Here is a 24,936-nt window from a genome sequence, read left to right on the forward strand (position 1 = left end):
CCGAGTGGCAATATGCTGGTTACTACTGCCGAGTGGCAATATACTGGTTACTACTCCCGAGTGGCAATATACTGGTTACTACTCCCGAGTGGCAGTTTTCTTCAGCACAACTTCCATGCCCCATATCAGAAAGAGGGGAGGACAACATGGGCCTGATTCTGAGTCGCACACAATGCCGATATCAGCGCAAATGGTCGATGTTTTTCAACTGCGCATGAGTCTAATTGGCTGAAAATTTGCACAGCGCATGCATCCCGTGGTGTGTCACAGCGCAATTGACATGCACAATCTCAGAAATGTATTGGGCTTTCCTGTGTGATGTCTGGGAAGTGGCTATTTAGACACACAGAGATGTATCTCCTTATGGGCGTATTATGGGAGAGTTGGAGGCCATACTCTGACGCAGCATCTGCCCCTAGCATGGGGCTGGTGCAAGTTTCATTGGTGCCTCCAATGGTAGCGTCTAAAGATGCCCAAAGTGGGTGTCTCAATTCTTGCACATTCAGACGCACTCTTGTACGCCAGGGGAAGTGCTGATACTAGCAATAGCATAAGGGCGCAGACACGACTATGGCAAAAGATGCTAAAGCGGTCGCAGCAGCACGCGACTCTGAATCAGCGCCGATGTGTGAGAATAATCATCCCATGTTTGCACAGATCCAGTTCATTGCAATCATCTGTTGTGGGTTTGGGGCTATAAAGAACAAAAAGTTTGCTGTCATTTCTCTTGGCAAAACTGATTCATTAGTATCTTACTGACCTACAGACTTTAATAAAACTACTCCTGAGCCATTGGCCTGGCAGGCTGACAGTTAACCTTTATATATATACACTATCAATAAATCTGTCACTAGCTGTACTTGTGCGTGATCTTATCTGTGCAATCACACATGGATTCCAGTAACAATTGTCTTGATATTGCTTCATGTTATGTCAGTAATTCATTTCCCTTCCTATTGCATTCCATAGTTCTGGTAGCCAGTCAGAAGTCAGGGAGGCATGAGAATGCTGAACACATGTGACTTCCTACTGGAGTTAATGCTGAGAGTAAAGTGAAACTACCTGGAGAGAAACGCAAACATCTATTTTCAGCTTGCACCTCATCCCTATGCTAGCACAAGATATAACACAGCAGGATCTTTAAACTTTAATATTTAAATGAAAAAATATTTTAAATTAGCTCATCTTAATTTTTTAGATTCTAATTGCACATCTGCCAAATTTTTATTTTATTTACTCAATGTGTATGTGTTATACAGCTTACAATAAACAGAATTTCACTTGTTTAACATAAGGCTGCAAATCTACATTGAACGGAGTTTATAGCAATGTATAGCGAATTAAACTTTATACATTGGTATATATTTTTTGTAACAGACCACAGATGCTCTTCAGAAATCCACTGTATTTAATGGGCTCTATTTCAAGATATAATTTTAAAATAGAAGATATAAATTTATTTTTATAGAATATATATATCTTAAGCGTGACACTACTATTTTATTGCAAATATGAAAATCAAGTCGGACGATTTCTGTGAAGCGAAGGAAACGGTGACAGCGTGTGAGACACAGGAAAACGTAAGTGTTACCTATGGCGACATTAAACATAGCTTGTACTGTTTAGTCCTTTATGCAATTTTAGAATCATACTGTAAGTCTTTGTATACAACTGGGGTTAGTAATGAATGTAATATATGTCCATTTATTAATATTTTTGTTCCATATCACCAAATGTAGATAAAAAAACTTTACAGCTTGTCACAGACTTGGGCTACACAGTCAATTCTGAACAGTGATAGTTTGCACGGAACCGGTACGTAATGCCAGCTGTTGGGATGCCTACTGTCAAAATGCCGACAGCAGCATCCCAATGTTTGGTATTCCGACAGGCAGGGCCGTAACTAGGGTGGTGCAACATGTGCCGTGGCACAGGGTAGGGGGCGCTGTTTGGGCCTGTTAATTTTCCTGTTTATCATCATTTTCCCTTGTAGCTTATTTTAATTTATCTCCTGCATCTCCTGGCCTCCCCTATCTCTTCCCTGGCCCTTCCCCATGAGGCCATGGCACCAAAAAGTACTCTCCCCCTTCTCCCCCTAACCCTCCCCACACACACCCAAACCCTAAAACCCTAACCCTCCCCATCCCACACCCATACCCTAACCCTCCTAGTTAGTGCCTCAACCTTAGTCTCCCCCCTTAGTGCCTAAACCTAACCCCCCCCCCCTAGGAGTGCCTAGCCCTAACCTCCCACCCCCCAAACCTAATGCTAACCTCGCTATGCTACCTAAACTTGAAACCCGCGGCTACCGCTAAGGGCGCCCCGGACTTACCTAGTTCGGGCAGCCGTTCTTCTGGATTCCAGCGTCAGGATTAAGATAGGCGTCGGCATTTCGACGCCTGTCTTAAGTCCCTTGTCAGGCGTCCCCCATCGGGATTTAGATCGGTGCCATCACGGCTGCCTGTCTCATAACTACATCCCAGCATACTTTCCGACATTCAGGTCCCTCCTTCCGGCAGGGAGCTGAATGTCAGTTTACAGCGGGGGGCATGGCCGCACATTAAATTAATACTGTTGTGGGGGCGTGGCCCGGGTGGGCAGGGGGCGTGGCTGCGAGATAGCGGCCCCGGCCCCGATTCACAATGCCGGAATAAACAGCGTTGTAAAGCGGGGGGCGGGGCCACGATGACGGGGCTTTTGATATTAACTCTGCGAGGGGATAGGGAGGGATGGCGGCTGCCAGGAGGCTTGCCTACCTTTCCGGGGGGCCGGGAGTGGCACCCGATATTCGGGAGGCTCCCGGCCAAATCGGGAGGGTAGGTAAGCCTGCATCCCAGTTTGCACATGTGACATTAGCCATTAATATTGTGACATTTGCCCCTCTATATGCTTGCCTAGGCATGCTGTGCTCTGATAGATGCAATTGCAACATTTGGCAATAAATGTTCATGCGTTGTGGACTGCATGACACATTATAGTTGGGTACAGACTATACAATTATCTGGCCAATCAGCTGAGAATTTTATTATCGGATAGAGAATTGCAAAATGTGTAGGATCTCCGGTTATTGCAGATTAATTTGTTTCATCGCATGAATGAATCTTCAAGCATGTTTGAAATACTTGATAAATGTGTTCTTAGTATCGTGCACATTCTACAGTGTGTATAGTCTAATGATCGACTTTCCGACATGTCTTCCGATAGTTGTGGATGTCAGTGATGTGCGGTCAGGTGAGTCAAGTTAGGCAGAGCCTTTTCTGAATACCTAAGAATTTTGACTATAAAAATAAAATAAAAAAATGAAGAAAATATTATAAATATCTTCTTTGTATTATTCTAATAATTTTTAAATTCGAAACTCTGTAATAAAAAGTGTATGGCTGGTGAGGCACTGCCTCCCCTGTCTACGTTTTCCGCACATCCCTGATCAAAACACACCAAATTCTCAGCACTATAGACTGTTGTACCTATGTATAATGACCACATGAACCCTCGGGTTCATATATGTATCTGTAAATCTGGCTCTGATACTGTACTAGCCAGTGCCTCCCCAGCCATTTACCTCACCGCACGTCACTGGTGGATGTGCATATGTAAATCTCTATTCCTTCCGATCATTAGGACTGATTAATAGTCTGGATCCGAAGAAACAATTGTATAGTGTGTATATACAATATCGGATGTTTCCTCACAAGTAAAAATCTTGAGTTATATTGCATCTTAACTTCTTAACTGAGCATTGTATAGTGTGTACACTGTAGACACCGATCCCAGACAATGTCGGACTGGGGCATGATGGGCCCACCAGTGAATGTAGTGATAAAGGCCCAAGCTTAAGGGGTATGGCCAGCCACCAGATGAGGTGTGCCCATGCACCACATAGGTACTTGGCCAACCATTAGAGAGGACTGAACAGGCTCCTCTAAACAAAGAGAAAGGAGCATGTCAGAACCACCCACTTTGATTGGAAGTAGGGCTAATCATGGTTTAGTTTACAATGAAACCAACAACCAAGTTCATCGGTGATCCTGCTCCACCAAGTTAATGACCCTTAGAGGGGCCCTCAGGCAGTGAGGCCACCAGGAATTTTCCCTGTACACCTGTGGGCCAGTCTGAACCTGATCCGATTTGGGAGGAAGTAGGCCTATTTCATAAACGTGCAGAGACTTAAAGGGCCTAATGCAGTGGTGCAGGCGTTTCAGAATGTGGACAGATTTTCTGATTTTTATCAAAATGCACCTACATCGCAGCCTGCGTATGCACCTTACAGTAAGGATAAGCGACTCAGTCATGGAAATCTTGGTTGCATCTCACTTGTGGCTGAATGGCACAACTGGATTGCACAAAGTATAAAACCCCTTTCTACTTCAGGGTCCATAGGGTATCCACAGGATACCTTGGGGTATAGGTGTGACGTCAGTCATTGGGCACCAAAGAGTTAAGCTTTCAGCCTCCCAGGATGCACTAGGTCCCCCTCCTATACCCTGCCCCCGAGCCAAGGCATCTCAGTTTCGTTTGGTGCCCGGCCGTAGTCGGAGGCACCTGCTAGAGGGGGGCTTAGAAGAGCCCCTGAAGCTTTTTCTTCATGCAGCTGTGGCTGCACATCTGGATGAACAGCATGGACAGTCAGTCCTGACGTCCATGCTGTCTTCCCTACACCCCGCCGGTACCAGAACGCCGGTACTGATCCGGGGATGCTGGTGGACATCTGGGGTCACAGCTAGCGGTGACCCCAGATGTTCCGGACCATGGCCGGATTCAAGGGGGACAGAGGTAAGCAACGGGGTCCCGCGGGGGGTCCTCGCTGATCACATGGTCCTAAGTCCCCAGGCAGGGGGCTCCCTGGGGACTGGCTGCAGCATGGAGCCAGGCGACCAACCTGCGCTTCCACTAGCCCCTGGGACAGCGGACCGCAGCAGAGCGGTAGCGCTGCAGCGTCCCAGGGGTTAAATGCATGCCAGGGGAGCGCGCTTTCCCTGTCTCACAGCCGGCGCCTCCCCCGCTGCACACAGCCCTCTCTGCACTGTGCTGACTGGCCCTGTGTCAGCGCTCCTCCCCCAGGCCAGCCTTCTCTCTGCTCCTCGGTGGCCATCTTTTCTGAAGCATGGTGAACGCTGCTGGAAGCCTGCATTGGAAGCATCGTGGTCTGGGTCCCCCCGCATACCTCTCCTCCGCTGTGGTCAGGTCTGTGTATGCAGCGCTGTGTCCTACCAGGCCCTGTGTCTGTGTAGTTGAGTGATCAGCGCTGGAATTGTTATTTCTCTGCATTGTATGTGACTGTGCTAGCGCTGCTGCCTGTAACTTTTTTTCTAAACTGTCAGCTTTATACTGTCCCTGTTTTTTCTGCTAAGCCCTTGCGGTGCGGTGCTGCAGGGTGGTCTCTCGCCTCTTAAATATATAATTGGTGAGAGGGGTCACATACGTGGTGCCATCATGTCTGAAAGTGATTTTCCCCTCCGGCTACAGTGTACTACGTGTAAAGTACCGTTAGCGGAGGGGGAGGGTAGCGCGGAGGGCCTCTGCCGGCAGTGTTTGTCTATGGCGCGGCCTCTTACGGTTACTGCACCGGTACAGGAGCCGCCCTGGGCTTGTTTCGCTCAAGCGCTTACAGCCTTAGTGGGCCAGTTAGCTCCGCAGCCCGCGTTGACACCGATGGGTTTGTCCCAGCAGTCAGTGGTGTCGTCACCCATGCAGGGTTTCCCACGACAATTGGTGGTACCCCACAGTCTCCCTATTTCCCCGCTCCCGGTTTCTCAGGAGCCAGCGTGGGTTAACTCCCTGACGAGTTCTGTACAGCACTTGTCGGATGTGTTGCAAGGGGAGTCTGTGATGCGGCCGCATAAACGGCCGGTGGCGTCTCTGTTGGCTCCTTATGAGGATGACGAGGGGACGTCTGATGATGGGGAGATTCTGGATCCTTACGATCAGGAACCTCTCCATGCTAAGGACGCTGATGCTAAGTCCAAAGTATATATTCCTGGACTTATTCGGGCGGTCCGCACAGCCTTGGTGATTGAGGACGAAGTTCCCCCAGCGGCTAAATCTAAGTATGCCTTTTTCAAAGATGTGAAGGGCGATGCCACAGTCTTTCCTCTTTCGGGTCAGTTGGTGGACCATTTAGAGGAGGCGTGGAAACAGCCTGGCAAAAGATACCAGCCGCAGAGACGCCTGGCGGTGGCTTATCCGTTCGCGGATAATTATTTTGCAAAGTGGGAATCCCCTCCACAGGTGGATTCTCACGTGACCCGTTTTGTCCGTAGTGCCACATTGCCGATGCCATCCATGTCCTCCCTTAAGGATGCTACGGACCGCAAGGTGGAGATCTGCCTGAAGTCCGCTTATTCCCTTGCGGGGGGGGCAGCACGGCCGGCTATGGCCATTTGCTGGGTTGCCAGAGCGATGGAGCGCTGGGCGGATTCATTAGAGGCTTCTTTTGATTCCGACTGTCCGGCCGAACAGGCGGAGTTGATTGGCAATCTCCGTGATTCGACCACCTACATCAACGAGGCGGCCCTAGACATTAGTACTCTGGTGTCTAGGATTTCTTCAGCAGCAGTAGCTGCTCGTCGCACCTTGTGGCTGCGATCCTGGAAGGCGGACGCAGATTCCAAAAAGGGTCTGGAGGCGTTGCCGTTTACCGGAGAAGTTTTCTTCGGTCCGGATCTGGATAAGATTGTGGCCACACTGGCGGCAGCCAAATCGGCTTGTCTCCCGTCGGCCGCTGCTCCTTCTGGTTCTGGACCATCATCCTTTCGGTCATCTAGGGCCCAGGGCAGGCCCAAACCACAGTCGTTTCCTCGACAGGCTGGCCCTAAGAAATCGGTCAAGCCCCGGAAGCAGACATGGAGTACCAGACGTCCGGCCCCCAAGCCAGATGACAAGCCTGCGGCCTGACGGTCCGGGCCTCCCTTTGGGGGATCCCAGGGTGGGAGGCCGCCTGCTGCAGTTCGCCCAGTGTTGGTCGACCACTACAACAGACACTTGGGTTCTGGAGGTGGTCTCCCATGGGTACGCCCTCTCCTTCCGGCACAGACCCCCGGCTCGATTCTTCACCACGGGTCTACCATCAGACCGGAACAAGGCTACGGAGCTGCGGAAGGTATTGCACACTATGCTCCAGGCTGGAGTTATAGTGCCTGTTCCATTCTCCCAGAGGGGCCAGGGTTTCTATTCAAATCTTTTTTTGGTACAGAAACCCAATGGGTCGTATCGTCCGATTCTCAACCTCAAAGCACTCAACAGGTCTTTGCGGGTACCGAAGTTTCGGATGGAGACCCTACGGTCCATCATTCTGGCGCTGGAACCTGGGGACTACATGGTGTCATTGGACATACAGGACGCTTACCTGCATGTCCCTATTCTTTTGCGCCATCAACAGTTCCTCAGGTTTGCAATCCGCAGCGACCACTTCCAGTTTCGGGCGTTACCTTTTGGCCTGGCGACAGCACCACGGGTTTTCACCAAGGTGATGGCGGTCATGGCGGCTTCTCTGCGGCTGCAGGGAGTCCGCATGTTGCCGTACTTGGATGACCTGTTATTGGTGGCAGGATCTCCAGAGCTCCTGTTACGCCACTTGGGCCTGACCATTGAGCTGCTGCAACGGCACGGCTGGCTAATCAACTTGCAGAAGTCCACTCTAATCCCGTCTCGGAGGATTCTGCATCTTGGAGCCTTATTGGACTAGGGACAGCAAAGGATCTTCGTGACGGAGGACAAGATCTCTGCTTTACAGTCAAGGGTGCGCAGTTGTCTGCACAGCCGCCGGGTGTCCCTACACTCGGCGATGAGGTTACTGGGCTCCATGGTGTCGGTGTTCGACATGGTGGAATACACCCAGTTTCACTCCAGACCTCTGGAACGGGCTGCCTCAGTCTCTGAAGTCCCAGACGATTGTGCTCACCCCGGAAGTTCGCCTGTCCCTTGCTTGGTGGTTACAGACGACCCACCTCAACAAGGGACGTCCGTTCTGGGTTCCAAATTGGGTCCTGTTGACAACGGACACCAGTCTTCGGGGCTGGGGAGCGGTTTTGGGTCCACACTTGTTCCAGGGCAGGTGGACGCCGACAGAAGCGGAGCTTCCCATAAATATCTTGGAAATCCGTGCGGTCTTCAATGCTCTCCAGCAGGCACATCGGTTTCTCCAGGGTCACCCGGTACAGGTCCAGTCGGACAACGCTACCACCGTGGCCTACATAAACAGGCAAGGAGGAACCCGCAGTCGGGCGGCTCTCGTAGAGGTCTCTCGGATCCTGGTTTGGGCGGAGCGCAATCTTCCGGCCATATCAGCGGTCTTCATCCCGGGAGTGCTAAATTGGGAGGCGGACTTTCTAAGTCGCCAGGACGTTCATCCGGGGGAATGGTCCCTGCACCCGGACGTTTTTCAACTGCTGGTGGACAGGTGGGGTCTTCCAGAGATCGACCTCATGGCGTCCCGGCACAACAACAAGTTGCCGGTGTACGGGTCTCGCACAAGAGACGAAGGGGCGTCTCTGGTGGATGCTCTGTACGTCCGGTGGACGTTCCGGTTCGCATACCTGTTCCCTCCGGTCTCCCTTCTTCCACGGGTAATCCGGAAATTCAAACAGGAAGGGGGGATGCTCCTGTTGATAGCTCCCGCGTGGCCCAGACGGCACTGGTTCTCAGACCTTCAGGGTCTATCCGTGGTCAGTCCTCTGCGGTTGCCGCTACGACCGGACCTTCTGTCTCAGGGTCCTTGTCTTCACCCGGACCTGACTCGGCTGTCTTTGACGGCGTGGCTGTTGAGACGGCCATGCTGAGGTCTCGGGGGTTTTCCAGCTGTGTGGTGCGTACCATGTTGCGAGCTCGGAAACCGTCTTCCGCGAGGATATACCATCGCGTGTGGCATACGTTCTTCCAGTGGTGTCGACCGAGAGGTTATGCACCGCGGGAGTTTCGTCTGTCTCGGATTCTCGCCTTCCTACAAGCGGGGCTAGATCATGGGCTTCGCCTTGCTTCTTTGAAGGTACAGGTTTCGGCCCTGTCTGTCTGGTTTCACCGTAGGATTGCTACAATCCCAGATGTGCGCACCTTTATGCAAGGTGTTGTCCGCATTCAGCCGCCCTTTGTTCCACCTGTGGCGCCTTGGGATTTGGCTGTGGTCCTGAGGGCTCTCCAAGGACCGCCGTTTGAACCACTGGGCTCAGTGGATCTTAAATGGCTAACAGCTAAGACTGTTTTCCTTCTGGCTATTGCTTCGGCCAGACGTGTTTCTGAGTTAGGGGCTCTTTCTTGTAGACCCCCTTTCTTGGTTTTTCATGGGAACAGGGCAGTGCTCCGCACTCGGCCCGAGTTTCTTCCCAAAGTTGTTTCCCAGTTTCATGTTAATGAGGAAATCGTTGTTCCGGCCTTTAACTCACCGGGTCTTTCCGTGGGTGAGGCCTCTTTGGATGTTGTGCGGGCCTTAAGGACTTATGTTGACCGCACTTCTTCGTTTAGGAAGTCGGACGCTTTGTTTGTCCTCTATGGCTTCCGTAAAAAGGGTTGGCCTGCTTCAAAGCAAACTTTGGCAGCCTGGATCCGTATGGCTATTTCTGAAGCTTATCTTCATGAAGGCCTGCCGGTTCCTCCTTCTGTGAAGGCTCATTCCTCTAGGTCTGTGGGTCCTTCATGGGCAGCTCGACGTGGTGCCTCTGCAGTCCAGATCTGCAAGGCTGCTACGTGGTCCTCTGTCCATACCTTCGTGAGGTATTACAGGTTTGACACCTTCGCCTCTCAGGATGCTTCCTTCGGGCGGCGGATTCTCCTTTCTGCACAGGAGCGTCCCCACCCTTAAAGGATACTGCTTTGGGACATTCCCAAGGTATTCTGTGGATACCCTATGGACCCTGAAGTAGAAAATATGAGATATTGTAAGAACTTACCCTTGTTATCTCTATTTCTACGAAGTCCATAGGGTTCCACAGGACTCCCGCCCTGTCGCACCTGTGCTGCAGATGGGCTTTGCTCTGGTCACCGGTTTTCCGTCTCCCTCTGGTGAGAATGTGATTCTTGTATGTGTCCAGATCTTTGTTCTCTCTCTTCCTTCTCCTCCTCCGGCCTATGGAGGTTCCGATGATCCCTAATGGAATGCTGGTGGCGAGGCGTCTTCTGGTGCTCAGCAATCCGGTAGCAATAGACCATCGCGACCATCGGGGCTTACGACGAGACCCTAGGGTAGGGTCTCACTTGTCGTAAGCCCCGGAGAGCTTCTGGCTCTGTCAGAGCCGGAAGCTCTCCACTGACATCACTAGTGATGTCAGTGGGGCCTCCCCCAAACGGCAGGCGTTCCCATGGAAACGCCTCCGTTTGGGCTGCCACCCCCCCCGGCCCGCCTTCCAAACGGGGCGAGCTGTCAATCAACATCGACAGCTCGCCCCCTTTGGAAAGAGACCCGCTACGACCGGCGCTGTCGGTCGTAGCGGGTCTCACGCATGTGCACGAAGGAGCCGGCTCCCTCGTGCGCATGCACACTGGACAAACATCGAGGCGGCCGTGCGGTCGTAGACCGTACGGCCGCCTCTGAATGAAGCCCCAAGTCCTTAAGGAGGTGCGGCTCGGTCGCATCGTTGGACCCTTTCTCGAACCACCAATAGCAGACTTGGTATTGTCCCCCGTTGGCGTGGTCCCTAAGAAGACGCCCGGTTCTTTTAGGCTCATTCAGTATCTGTCTTGCCCATCTAGCCGTTCAGTTAATGATGCCATTCCGCAGGAGCTTTGCTCGGTGTCTTATCAGTCCTTTGATGAAGCGCTGGAGCTAGTCAGGGCTCACGGACCCGGCGCATTTATGGGCAAGGTAGATGTTGAATCGGCTTTCCGTTTGTTGCCCTTGCACCCTGACTCATTCAGGTACATGGGTTTTCGCTTGGATGACAGATACTACATAGACAAGTGCTTGCCTATGGGGTGTTCCGTGTCCTGTGCTTATTTCGAAAGGTTCAGCACCTTTCTGCATTGGTGCGTCGAAGCTGGTACTGGGGGGTATGGCATGGCCCATTACCTAGACGACTTCTGTGCATCGGCCCTGCTCATTCCCACGTTGCGGGGTTTTGTTGGAATTCATTCAGGACCTTTTTTCCTTTTTTGGGGTTCCGATTGCCCGCGAGAAAACCTTGGGCCATGTCTCCCGGCTGTCCTATTTGGGTATTGAAATCGATACCTCGGATGGCTGCTGCAGGCTTCCAGCTGAGAAAATTCTCAAATTGAAACATGCCATTCAGGATTGCCTGGCTGTGGGTAAGGTGACACTGCGACAGGCGCAATCTCTCCTGGGTTTGCTCAATTTCTCATGCAGGGTGTTCCCCATGGGTAGAGTGTTTTCCAGGAAGCTCCAGCGTGCCACCGCGGGGGTTCACAGGGCTCACCATTTTATTCAGCTCTCTGTTGAAATAAAAAGGGATCTAGCTATTTGGCTCTCTTTTCTAGCCGACTTTAATGGTGTTCTTTTGTGGCTGCCCCCTCCGGTTCACAGCTATCAGTTACAGTTGTTCACTGATGCGGCCGGATCGTCGGGCTTTGGGTGTTACCTCCGAGGGTCATGGTGCGCTGCCTCCTGGCCTGCGGAGTGGTTTTCCAGGGGTTTAACTAAAGACCTGCTACTCCTGGAATTGTTTCCCATTACGGTTGCGCTGGAACTGTGGGCCCCTGAGTTGCGCGATAGGAGTGTTGTTTTTAGATGCGACAACCTGAGAGTTGTGCACGCTGTTAATGGACAGCGCTCCTCTTCCTTGCCGGCTCACGCAGTTAGTGCTGTGTTGCTTACAATGTAACATCTTGTTCAAGGCGATTCACATTCCGGGCTTGGACAATAACATTGCTGACGCGCTCTCCCGTTTTCGTTGGTTAGCCTTGCCCCCCCCCTATGTCCGGCAGGTCATCGAGCCCACATGGAGGGCCTAGCTGAGCAATCCCTTGCTGCGGCTACGTTGCGGGCCTATCAGAAGGCTTGGTCTGAATGGGAAAGCTACCTCCATCACCGCGGACGCAAAAGTGAGAGCACGCATTGCTCAATGCTTTCTTTTGTTTGGAGTCTTTGTGTCCCTGGTCAGTCCCGTGCGGTAGCTTCGCGCATGCTGGTGGGCATTTCTTTCTTTTCACAACTGAAAGGGCGTCCCGACCTTACAAAGAGCTTTGCGGTTATTAAGGCCTTTAGGGGATGGGCTCGCGCCACACCCTGGCCAGTTCATAAGAGACAGCCAATTGATATTCACCTATTGCTTAAGCTTCTAGCTGCGGTGCCTGCGGTTGTAGTTTCTCATTTTGAGGCTAGGCTTTTTTGTTTGCCATTTTCGATGGCGTTTCACGGTGCTTTCCGAATTTCGGAAATAGTTGCCCCTTCTAAATTAGCGGTTTCACCCATGTCCCGTTCGAATGTTAGTATTGGGGAGGGGGCTGTGTTGTGCAAAATACGACGTTCTAAAACTGATCAAATGGGCCGCGGTTGTTGGGTCTCCCTAGCGGCTTGCAAAGATGACCGTGTTTGCCCAGTCCATCTGGCAAAACTTTACCTGGCATTGCGGCCCGTAGTTGGCGGCGCATGGCTGCTTCATGCTGACGGTTCGCCTCTTACCAAATATCAGTTTAAATTCATTTTTAGACGCTGTTTGCTTCACATTGGCCTCTCCCCGGGGGATTTCGGTACCTATTCTTTTAGAATCTGCGTAGCTACTTCTGCCGCCACAGCTGGCCTGTCCGTTCCGCAGATCATGGCTCTGGGGCATTGGAAATCGGCTTGCTATAAGCGTTATGTTAGGCCGGTGGTCACTGGCTGAAACTACTGTTGCGTTTTTCTTCATGTTCTGTCTGCTTATGTGTCATGTGTTTGTTCATCTGGCTCTTCTTATTCTATATATTTGTCGTTTGTCTTGTTGTGTCTCCCCTGTCCATCCTAATTTGGTAATACTTGCCACTTGTCGCTTGAAACAAGTGGGTTTCTTGAGGGATTTTATTTTACCTGTCTAGACGGACCAATTCGGGCAAACATACAGTCCCTCAGCAGGTTTTTGGTTTACCTCTTGCCGAGTTGTTTTAGTTTTTTCCGCTCTCCACCCAACCCCCCCCTCCCCACCCTACTTCATTTTTCCTTATCGCTCTCTACTGTTGTCCAAGCTAATTTAGGTTCAAAACTTAAACTTAAAATTTGTTTGTTCAATATTTCTTTAGGCAGCTAAAATTAAAATGGTTATAAAATATAACTTAATGAAAATGTACTTTTATAGTTTAAAGTTTGTTGTTTTTGATTAGTCTATTCAAACTAAACATTAATTGCTGCTTAGTTTAGAATCTAGTTATACTCAGTTTCTCATGGCTGCTAAAACAGTTTGTGTTATGCTCCTGTCTGTTTCTTTCCTGTTAATTACTCTTATCTTAAAATACTAGGGATGTGCAGGCTCGGTTCTACTCGGTTCCGTTCGGTTCTTTTTACCGAATCTTATTGGCTATCCAAAACTCGTGACAGCTGAAACCCAATAAGATCCGGTAAAAAGAACCGAACGGAACCGAGTAGAACCGAGCCTGCACATCCCTATAAAATACTAATTTTTCTTTTAAATTACTTCCCCGGCCGTTATAGGTCTGATATTTGATGTTATGGATGTTTGGATCGTGGGCCACTCATTTGTATTTTGGGCAGATAGGTCCACCCATGCCAAGGATGAACTGTTATGGCCTGTGTCTGCGAAGATTCGCCGGCTAGGTTTTAGGGGTCTGCGTTGGGAGTCTCTCAAGCCCAGATTGAAAGCCGCAATTTGGTGCCTCCAAAGTGCTGGTAATACATCTCAGTGGGAACGATATTGGTTCCAGGATTGCCCTTGATCTACGGCTCAACATTGTGTCAGACCTCCTCATCATTATGGGTGCTTGGCCTTTCTGTACTGTTATGTGGTCCTGCATTACGCCTAGGCAACAGTGGCGTGGCGCTCGTTCTCCTAAGGCTTTGGACGAGGCTCGTAAGAAGATCAATGCTGCAGTGACAAAATTTACGCTGTCTCATAGAGGTTTTGTAATTACACATCCTTTAATACGGTACCATGATAAGCATCTCTATAGGCCTGATGGGGTGCATTTGACGGAGGCGGGTTTGGTCTTGTTTGTGGGGAGGTTGTTCGCAAGCATAGGTCAGGTGGTTTAGTATGGTGGCGGGCTGCGATTCTCTGAGGTAGAATCTTGCATTGGCGGGAAGTACGGCATATCATCAGCCTGGGTGTAGTGTGTATGCATTGGGTGTGCTCACCTTCTATTAAGTGTGGAGAAGTACTGTACCACCTCTACGGGGGCAGTACAGAAATCTAAGGATGGTATAGTGTTCGGTAGAAGGTCTATGCTTAATTCCCAAGTGCAGGGTTTGACATCCACAGGGCGGACTCCACCCGCAATGCTGTGTTTTGTTGTTGAGTTTGCATTGTTGCGCTGCTCTGTGTAAGTGCCATCCTTCCAGCTGCCATACAATATTTAAAATAGTTAAATTGATTTTCTTAAATAAATAGCCGACCTGTTTTAAAATCCATTACTGTCTCCGTGTGCTTATTCTTAGATAAGTTTGAAGTGTTTATATTGTTATGGTATAATGATCACACACACTGGACACACATCAGCCGTTACTAGGTTTATGGATTGTTTTGATAATGTCACTCTAAATAGATTGCTCAAGAAATAATTGTTAAGTGAGATGTTGTCTTTATCTGACATGTATTCTTCCAGCAGGGTGCAAATGTTGAAATACGTTCACTGAAAAAAAGAGAGAGAAATCGAGCTGCAGCTTACAAGAGCCGGCAGAAGCACACACAGCATGCAGACACTCTACACCAGGTACAAGATGGCTAGGCCAGTGAGCTTACAGCCTAATTTGTGTAATGAGCATAGCAAAGCGCTTTAATGCAGTTCTTGTGTTCTATAATGTGAAAAATGTTTTCAGTGATCTCCTAATATTACTATCTGCAACGCATCACCTATCACAACTAAGGGGTTTATGTATCAAGTGGACCAGTGGAGAAGTTGCCCATAGCAACCAATCAGCTCCTACCTGTACCTATTATTTTGTAGACTGTACTTGATAAATGCTACTTCAAAGCTGATTGGTTGCTAGGGGCAATTCCTCCACAGGTAGACTTCTCCACACTTTTCACTGCTTGATACATAAACCCCTATATAAGAAATGACTATAGGGATGCACAATAAATTTCATTAGGGTGTGCATCAAAGATTCTTTATCTTTAAAAGTGAACATTCATCAATCATTCATCCCTAATCAGTGGCATAATTACGGTGTGGGGAAAGTGGGGCACTTGCCTTGGGCGCTGGGACAGGTTCGGCAAAGTGGGAGCGTGGGGGCAGTGTAATATTAGTGCTCCCTAATCCTCTCCATGTAGAGTTGAATTAACTTTTTATTTTTTTTAAATATGTTTTTTACTGCTAATATAATGTGTTATCTGTGTTTTATAATGAAAGAAGTGGTGGTCCAAGAAGCGGACAACCCCATCTCTTTATTCTACTGGATGGATCAAAATAATGCTCTATTTTTTAAAGCTTAGGACCTCATTCAGAGCCGCTCGTAAGCGGCAGTACGCTCGTTCTGAGCGATATTTGCACATCTGCGCATGCGTACGGTTTTTAGTACGCATGCGCGAACCAGTCAGTGCGGCCGAAAATCGTTTGTTCGCTATATAGCGAGTGCCTGCTATTTTGAGTGACAGAATGAGGCGTATGTGGGTGGTAACAGGGGAAGGTACTTGAAAACGGGGAGTGGAGATCAGAACGCAGGCGTGCTTAAAGGTCAAAGCGGGCGTTTTATGGGTGTGCATAATTAATACAGCAGCGTCATTGACCACGTCACTTGGTTGTTTTATAGCCAGACCTGCTCGCAATATTGTGGTAGGAAAAACCAACCACAAGAATAGCGAGCAGTTCATACGCTGTTCGATGTACTTGATTAATCTAATAAATAGCGGACATGACGTATGATGCGAGCGGCCAGGGGGCGTTTTTATCAAATAAACGACCGGATGTTTTGTTCGCTCGTTCAGACATGGAGGCGGCAACAGACCGCAAGGAGCGTACGGTTCATTTGAATAGCCACCGCCTTTTTCGAGCGAGCACTAATTGCGTCCGGCTCTGAATCAGGCCCTTATTCCTTTTGGCAAAGCACAGTGTCGTGTCTCGGCACAAATATGTTGAGTTTCTGTCACTATTTTGCAAATTCTTTCCTGAAAAAGTGCTACATTGAGGAGAAACAGTCGTCTTTACCACACTCTTTCCACTTGCACAAGATCCAGCACATCTAAAACCCCAAAAATTATAAAAAGATATTATAGTGGAGAATGTTCAATAATGTGAAATGTGGCGATGTATTTTTAAGCAACCTTTACATAGGAAAGGACAGCCGCATCACTGCAGGGGAATTGGTATGATATGCCGGCTGTCGGGATGCCTACTGTCAGAGTACCGACAGCGGAATCCTGATGGTTGGTATCCCGTCAGGGGTCAGGTAAGTATACTTACCCTCCACCCCTTAACCCTCCCTTCTGGTAGCATAAGCCTAACCGTCCCCCCCCCCCCCCCGTGCCCTAACCCTCCCTGCTAGTTCCTGAACCTAAGTCCCTCTTCTTCGTGCCTAAACCTAACCCTCCGCCCTTAGTGCCTAAACCAGTAGTGAATGACCCTAACCCTCCCCTCTAGGGGTGCCTAACCCTAATCTGCCCCCCAAAACCTAACACTACCCCCGCTAACTGCCCCAACCCTGATCCCCCCCCCGTGGCTAAGCGGATGGGGGTCCTGGACTTACCACATTCAGGCATCCATCCGTCTGTTTTCCAGAGTCGGGATTAAGATAGGCATCGGTATTTCGACGACTATCTTAACTCCCTTGTCAGGATATCAGCGTCTGCATTTAGAACGGCGGTCGACTACATCCCACTGCAGGTAGGATGGACGAGCAGGAGGCGATCCGCTCTGCACATGTGCAAAACAGATTTCCTCCTTAAAAGCCAGGGGACGCAGCAGGGCAGCGCGGTAGTATGGGATGATTACAGCTGGTTGCGATGCCATCCCATGCGACCACGCCAGTTGAGTGGTTAATGAAAGACTAGAACTGTATGAGCTATCAGCTAATTCCTCAGTCTGATTATTATTACCACACTCAGGCCCTGATTCAGAGCCGGACGCTCTGACAGAGCGCTCGCTCTGAATCAGGGCCGGGCTATTGTTTTTTTGAACGGCCTCCTGGCCGCTCGCATAGCTGTGGGTGACCACCCACAGCTATAGCGAACGGCCAGGAAGATGGTCGCGATGGTCAAGACCATCGTGACCATCGGGCTTGCGACGAGACCCATGTGGTAAGGTCTCGTTGCCGCAAGCCCCAGAGAGATTTCGGCTCAAACAGAGAACACATGGGAACGCCTCCGTTTGGGCAGCCACTCCCCCGATGTCGATGTCACTCAACATCGACAGCACGCCCCCTTTGGTACGAGAACGGAAGCGACGGAGTGCCCGTTGCTATCCGGGTCTTGCGCATGCGCACGACAGAGCCGGCTCCATCGTGCGCATGTTCTCTGGGCCACCATCGACCCGGTTGCGAGTGCTCAGTGCTTACGAACGGGTCTGAATCAGGCCCTCATTCCTGAAGATTCGTACACTGGGCCTGATTCTGACCCGCTCGCAAGCGCTATGTGCTCGCAAGCGGGTCGATGGCCAGGCAGTGCATAGAAAGCTCACTGGGGCTTGCGGGAATGAGACCCTACCACAAGGTTCTCGTTGCAAGCCCGATAGTCGCGATCATCACTTTTCACATCGGAAACATTTTCAATGTTGTGCAGTGTACTCAACCTTCTGAGTAACCATATGGTCCCACACACTAGGGATACAGGGTCTGATTCAGAGCCGGACGCTATTTCCGTTCAGAAAAAGGGGGTGGCTATTTAAATTAACCGTTCGCTCTTTGCGGTCTGTTGACGCCACTAGGTCTGAACGAGCGAACAAAACATGCGGACGTTTTTTTCTAAAAAACGCCCCCTGGCCGCTCGCACCATACGTCATGTCCGCTATTTATTAGATTAATTGAGTACATCGAATGGCGTATGAACTGCTCGCTATTCTTGTGGTTGGTTTTTCCTAACGCAATCATGCGAGCAGTTCTGGCTAAAAGATACCAACTGACGTGGTTAATTATGCACTCCAATTAAACGCCCGTTTTGACCTTTTGGCACGCCTGCGTTCAGATCACCACTCCCCGTTTTTAAGCACCTTCCCCTGTTACCACCCACAAACGCCTCATTCTGTCACTGAAAAAAAGCAGGCATTCGCTATATTGCGAGCACACGATTTCTGACCGAACTGACTGGTTCGCTCATGCGTACTGAAACCCATACGCATGCGCAGATGTGCGAACATCGCTCAGAACGAACAAGCAGCCGCTTACGAGCGGCTCTGAATGAGACCCACTGTTTTGTTCAGGTGTCAATTAACCTACCAGTATATTTTTGGAGCGTAACACAGGGAGGAAACTTACACAAGTACAGTATGGGGAGAATATACAAAGTCCACAGTTAGGGTCATGGTGGGAACTCAGGCCCTGGTTCAGAGGCGCTCGCTATTTGCGAGCGATAGCTCTGAATCAGGGCGGGAGGTTTTTTTTTTCACCGGCCTCCAGGCCGCTCGCTAAGCTGTGGGTAACCACAGCTAGCGATGGTCACAATAATGGTCTCGTCCACCGCAAGTCCCAGTGAACTTCCTGCTCTAATAGAGCAGGAAGTTCACTACTGACATCACTGGTGATGCCAGTAGGGCAGCCCACAAATGGCACGGCAGGCGTTCCTTCAGGAATTCCTCCGTTTATCCAGCCACCCCCTCTACACGTCTACAAAACGGGGCGAGCTGTCAATCACAATCGACAGCCGCCCCGTTTTGTAGTGAGTCCCGCAGCGAGTGAAAATTCACTCGCTACGGGGCTCGCGCACGCGCAGTGCACACGCCGAGCATGCGCACTGCCCAGCCATCGACCCGCTTGCGAGCGCTATGTGCTTGCAAGCGGGTAGATGGCCAGGCAGTGCATAGAAAGCTCACTGGGGCTTGCGGGAATGAGACCCTACCACAAGGTTCTCGTTGCAAGCCCGATAGTCGCGATCATCACTTTTCACATCGGAAACATTTTCAATGTTGTGCAGTGTACTCAACCTTCTGAGTAACCATATGGTCCCACACACTAGGGATACAGGGTCTGATTCGGAGCCGGACGCTATTTCCGTTCAGAAAAAGGGGGTGGCTATTTAAATTAACCGTTTGCTCTTTGCGGTCTGTTGACGCCACTAGGTCTGAACGAGCGAACAAAACATGCGGACGTTTTTTTCTAAAAAACGCCCCCTGGCCGCTCGCACCATACGTCATGTCCGCTATTTATTAGATTAATTGAGTACATCGAATGGCATATGAACTGCTCGCTATTCTTGTGGTTGGTTTTTCCTAACGCAATCATGCGAGCAGTTCTGGCTAAAAGATACCAACTGACGTGGTTAATTATGCACTCCAATTAAACGCCCGTTTTGACCTTTTGGCACGCCTGCGTTCAGATCACCACTCCCCGTTTTTAAGCACCTTCCCCTGTTACCACCCACAAACGCCTCATTCTGTCACTGAAAAAAAGCAGGCATTCGCTATATTGCGAGCACACGATTTCTGACCGAACTGACTGGTTCGCTCATGCGTACTGAAACCCATACGCATGCGCAGATGTGCAAACATCGCTCGGAACGAACAAGCGGCCGCTTACGAGCGGCTCTGAATGAGACCCACTGTTTTGTTCAGGTGTCAATTAACCTACCAGTATATTTTTGGAGCGTAACACAGGGAGGAAACTTACACAAGTACAGTATGGGGAGAATATACAAAGTCCACAGTTAGGGTCATGGTGGGAACTCAGGCCCTGGTTCAGAGGCGCTCGCTATTTGCGAGCGATAGCTCTGAATCAGGGTGGGACGTTTTTTTTTTCACCGGCCTCCAGGCCGCTCGCTAAGCTGTGGGTAACCACAGCTAGCGATGGTCACAATAATGGTCTCGTCCACCGCAAGTCCCAGTGAACTTCCTGCTCTAATAGAGCAGGAAGTTCACTACTGACATCACTGGTGATGCCAGTAGGGCAGCCCACAAATGGCACGGCAGGCGTTCCTTCAGGAATTCCTCCGTTTATCCAGCCACCCCCTCTACACGTCTACAAAACGGGGCGAGCTGTCAATCACAATCGACAGCCGCCCCGTTTTGTAGTGAGTCCCGCAGCGAGTGAAAATTCACTCGCTACGGGGCTCGCGCACGCGCAGTGCACACGCCGTGCATGCGCACTGCCCAGCCATCGACCCGCTTGCGAGCGCTTTGCGCTCGCGAGCGGGTCTGAATCAGGCCCTCAGTGCTGTGAGGCAGTAATGCTAGCCATTACACCATCTGTGTTGCCCTTGGGTTGTGCTTCATCATATTTTAAATTTGGATTTCAGGTGTTAGCAAAAAGTATATTAACAGCAATTAGGTTTGTACAAGCTACGAAATAACAAATACAGGGCCTGATCCAGAGGCACACGCTGTTTGCGTGTGCTCGCTCTGAATCCGGGCGTTCTTTTTTTTTCAATCAACATCGACAGCCGCCCCGTCTTGTAGTGAGCCCCAGAGCGACGGAGCTGCCGTCGCTCGCTGGGGCTCGCGCATGCGTACGCCGGAGGCGGCGCATGCGCAGGGGCCAAACATCGACCCGCTTGCAAGCACTATGCACTCGCAAGCTGGTCTGAATCAGGCACACAGTCATTACCAACCCTTTAAATAGGAAATAGTTTAAAAGGAACATATTATGAGTGACATCACAGTTTTATATATAATATTGACAAAACATTGATAAAAAAAAATGTTTAAACCAGTGGGTGCTTAATTTTTTTTATTTTTTTTACTGTTTTGATACAATGTGACTTCTGTATTGAAACAACAAAGCTGTTATAACTGTGGGCCTGATTCAGCACACACCCGCTAACTGCGAAAATATGCTAATGAATGCAATCGCACGGTAACCGCAGCACTATACCAAGACGCCCATCACTGTATAAAGCCGCCCACTTCCCATGACATGCATCCGCAATTCAGCGATAACATCGAGTAACATCGGAACCATTCGCACAGTTGTAGTTGACCTTATCCTACCACACAAGCTGCTAAACTACCTGTCGCCATCTAGACCTCTGTCAGCACATACAATCGCAGGGGCTTAATTATGCATGCCCCTGTAACGGCATTTAAACGCACAGGAACACCTGTGTTTCTCCAACGCTTCCTGTCAATCACTATGTAAGGGCTCTACGTGCTCACTGCGGTCGCTTCCCGATCGCAGCAGCCGGTTTGCGCACGCACACTGTGATGAATACGCATACGCAGATTGCAAACATTGACTGGCTGCGTGCGAACGCAGCCGTGCGGTCCTTGCTGAATCAGACCCTGTGTCCATTAGAGTTGTTAAGAATACAAGGTCTGTATTGCTGTAAGCTACAATGGGACAGGAACTGATGTGAATGATCCAATACTCTCTCACAAGAAATCTATGTAATATGGTACCAAACAAATAAATCATTAGACAGAAATAATTGCTGTCTCAAACACAGGGTCTGCTTGCATTTACAGCTCCCTCTTGTGGCAAAATAGATTTCAAACTATTTCTCACAGGTACCAAACCTCTACCGTTTAAACATATATATTTTAGAAATGTAGATTATTTTTACTCTTATTTTTTTCTGGATTTTACTACTTTTGTGCACTATAAAATTGCTGAACATGAAAATGTATGTCATTAACGTTAAACAAGGCGTAGATTATTGAAAAGGCAGCCTAGGGAAAAAACAATTATTTTACATGTTTAGAAAATCGCTTGAAGTTGCAGTGTCGGTGTTCTCTATGATGTGTCTGTTTATTTTTGTAGTTGTAGTTATTATTCTGCTTACCTATATAGCACCAATCATATTACCTCCAATTATTCACAGTAGTCTAGATGCCATAGTACATATTTACACACATGCCTGCATGCCCACACATGCACACAAACATATGCATGTACACACACTGGAGTACTCAGGGAAAACCCATGCAGATTTGGGAGACTATAGAACCTCCACACAGACAGGGCCTTTTAGTTGTACAGTCGGTGAGAGGCTGGTGCAGGGTTTAATATCATTGGTTGACTGATGAAGCAAAATACATGTCCCTACCCTGATTGTTTTGGGGACAATTTGATCTTAACCAGACAGAAAGTAGGACCAGGACAATACTCAGCAACGCAATCTTTGCCAGAAACTCATATTCAAAATTGAGATGTGGGGAAAAGGAAGTTTTTGGACTTTGAAGAGAAACTCAGTCATGTTCATGGCGTCCAACAGAATTCTTAAGGTTCCCTAATACCAGATCAATGGCAGTGGCACCTCTCCCCATCTTTCTGATGAAACTTATAAAAAGCAGTGTCTATACAAGGGCAGCCATACAATCCCAAGTCCTTTCTGTTGTCTGATATTATAATCCTATATATCTTTTGCACCAACATATTGTGCTGTACAACCAGATAATGCACCCATTCACATCGGACCCTGCCACACTATAAATTTTGGGAGCACAGGGCCTAGTCTTGTGGAGATCTTACTTAGGGGTCACTATGCAGCTCCCCAGTACTCCCCTGATGGTGTTGGTCATGTTAGTTTGGCTTACTTGGATTTCAGGTCCAGCACTGAATCGCCTTCTGTTACACTGCCAGGCCCAGCACTTAGGTCATACAACTGGGGATAGAAATAGCATATATGTGCTATGTGCTTCTACATTGATTGTGACAGGTCTTTCCTCTTATCGCTGGCCTGGCAGTGGGTGGTTGCTCTCTAATTTGTGCCATGACTACTACAGTATATATGATAGAATACATTTGACATCAAAACATCTTCATTTATTTGAATTAGAAAGAACATTGGCCCTCATTCAAAGCCGTACGCTCTGAGCAGAGCGCACGCTCTGAATGAGGGCCGGCCTCCATGAAAATGGAGCGTCCTCCTGGACGCTCGTATAGCTGTGGGTCACCACCCACAGGCTATACTAGCGTGCATTTTGATGGCCGCGATGGTCGTGACCATCGCGACCATCGAAACTGCGAGCCGGAGCCTGCGGTTGAGGTTTTCAACCGCAAGCTCCGGAGTGATTTTGGCTCTATCAGAGCCAAAATCACTCCCACTGACATCACTAGTGATGTCAGTGGGCCGGCTTCTGACGGGAGGCGTTCCCGTGGGAACGCCCCCGTCAGGGAGGCACGCCCCCGGCACGCCTACCAAAGGGGGCGTGCTGTCAATCAACATCGACAGCACGCCCCCTTTGATCAGACACAACGAGCGAAGGACTTTCCTTCGCTCGTCGCGTCTGGCGCATGCGCACGACGGAGCTCCCTCCGTCGTGCGCATGCTTAGTCCAGAACATCGACCCACTTGCGAGCGGACAGCCGCTCGCGAGTGGGTCTGAATCAGGCCCATTGTCCTGTTCTTCACATGAGAGATGGATTAGCGGTACTCTATTAAAATATACCATTACTTAGCAACATGGAGACACTTCCTCAGGTTTATGATCTGAGGGCTCCCAGCACCATAGTCTGCGCATGGGCCCATTCTGCCATAGATTAGGTCATATCATGCCAGAAGTGTTTTGTGTCTGGAAGAAACATGCACCATCCACGTGTTTTATAATGTACATCTCCTGCATTAAACCATCATGAAGTGTTTGTCTGTTCATAGATGCGTCTCACACAACATAATTTCTAGACCGCATAAAAAAATCACAAGACTAACAAAAGGCAGTATATATTATATATATATATATGTTTTTAATAGATTCACGTGTTCTTGACATATTTGGAAAACAATGCAGTGTGGGAACAATGAGAGACACTGGTCTTACGAGAGTATTTGGAGTTACCCATATTTGCTAATTCATATGTTCTCTCTGCAGGAGTTTGAGAGACTAGAGAAGGATAATTCTGCGCTCCGCAAAGAGATTCAGAAGCTCCAGCAAGAACAGGAGTACTGGGCAAATGTCTTACAGCAGCATGAAGACACCTGCTTACTACTCTCCCCTGACATCATTATGGAACTCCTAAAACCAGGACCACCATTGTCACCAAAAGAGATAGGAGAAGTCATTGACATTTAAATATAATCTCTTTTTTTGTAAACTATCAAAATGCATTGTTAAAAAAGACATATTCCCTTCCCTCCCTATGTAATGCAGTGAAGGTGAAACAAGTTTGGTGTATTGAACTTTGTTTGATATGGAGACTTGTCTAACATCACAATCTTCTGGCATCAGTATCATAGGAGCCTCACATCACTGTTCTGTGCTGGAAGAGGATCTTGTTTCTTCACCTATATAACAGTCAGGCTGTGACTTATAGTTTGCTTTTCCCCTTCTTCTTAACACAGGTGGAGAGGTCACAATTTCCCATAAGATTAGCACATGGAAATACTCTGGGCCTGATTCAGACCTGGTCGAGAGCGCTTAGCGCTCGCAACCGGGTCGATGTTGCCCACTGGGCATGCGCACGACAGATCCGGCTCCGTCGTGCGCATGCACGAGACCCGGCTAGCGACGGGTGCTCTGTCACTCCGGGTCTCGCACCAAAGGGGGTGAGCTGTCAATGGTGATTGACAGCTCACCCCGTTTGGTAGGCGGGCAGGGGGGGTGGCTGGCCAAACGGAGGCATTCCCGAAGGAACACCTGCCATGTGGGGGCGGCCCCACTGACATCACCAGTGATGTCAGTGGGAGAGCTTCCGGCTCTATTAGAGCCAGAAGCTCTCTGGGGCTTGCGGCCACGAGACCCTACTACAAGGTATCGTCGCAAGCCCAATGGCCGCGATGGTCTTGACCATCGCGACCATCAACCTGGCTTCTCGCAATAGCTGTGGGT

General features: G+C 49.5%; 1 protein-coding gene across 1 annotated transcript; it reads left to right on the forward strand.

Moving 5' to 3' along the window:
* Nucleotides 1-1,397: 1,397 nt before the first annotated feature.
* BATF2 (basic leucine zipper ATF-like transcription factor 2) lies at nucleotides 1,398-24,180 on the forward strand. The gene is made up of 3 exons (XM_088480128.1): nucleotides 1,398-1,580; nucleotides 14,698-14,802; nucleotides 23,980-24,180. The coding sequence occupies exons 1-3, from the start codon at nucleotides 1,512-1,514 to the stop codon at nucleotides 24,178-24,180; spliced, it is 375 nt and encodes a 124-aa protein (XP_088336254.1). The 5' UTR covers nucleotides 1,398-1,511.
* Nucleotides 24,181-24,936: the final 756 nt, after the last annotated feature.

The sequence above is a fragment of the Taudactylus pleione genome, unplaced genomic scaffold, assembly GCF_031769625.1.
Source record: "Taudactylus pleione unplaced genomic scaffold, aTauple2 ptg000250l, whole genome shotgun sequence".
Classification (NCBI taxonomy): Eukaryota; Metazoa; Chordata; class Amphibia; order Anura; family Myobatrachidae; genus Taudactylus; species Taudactylus pleione.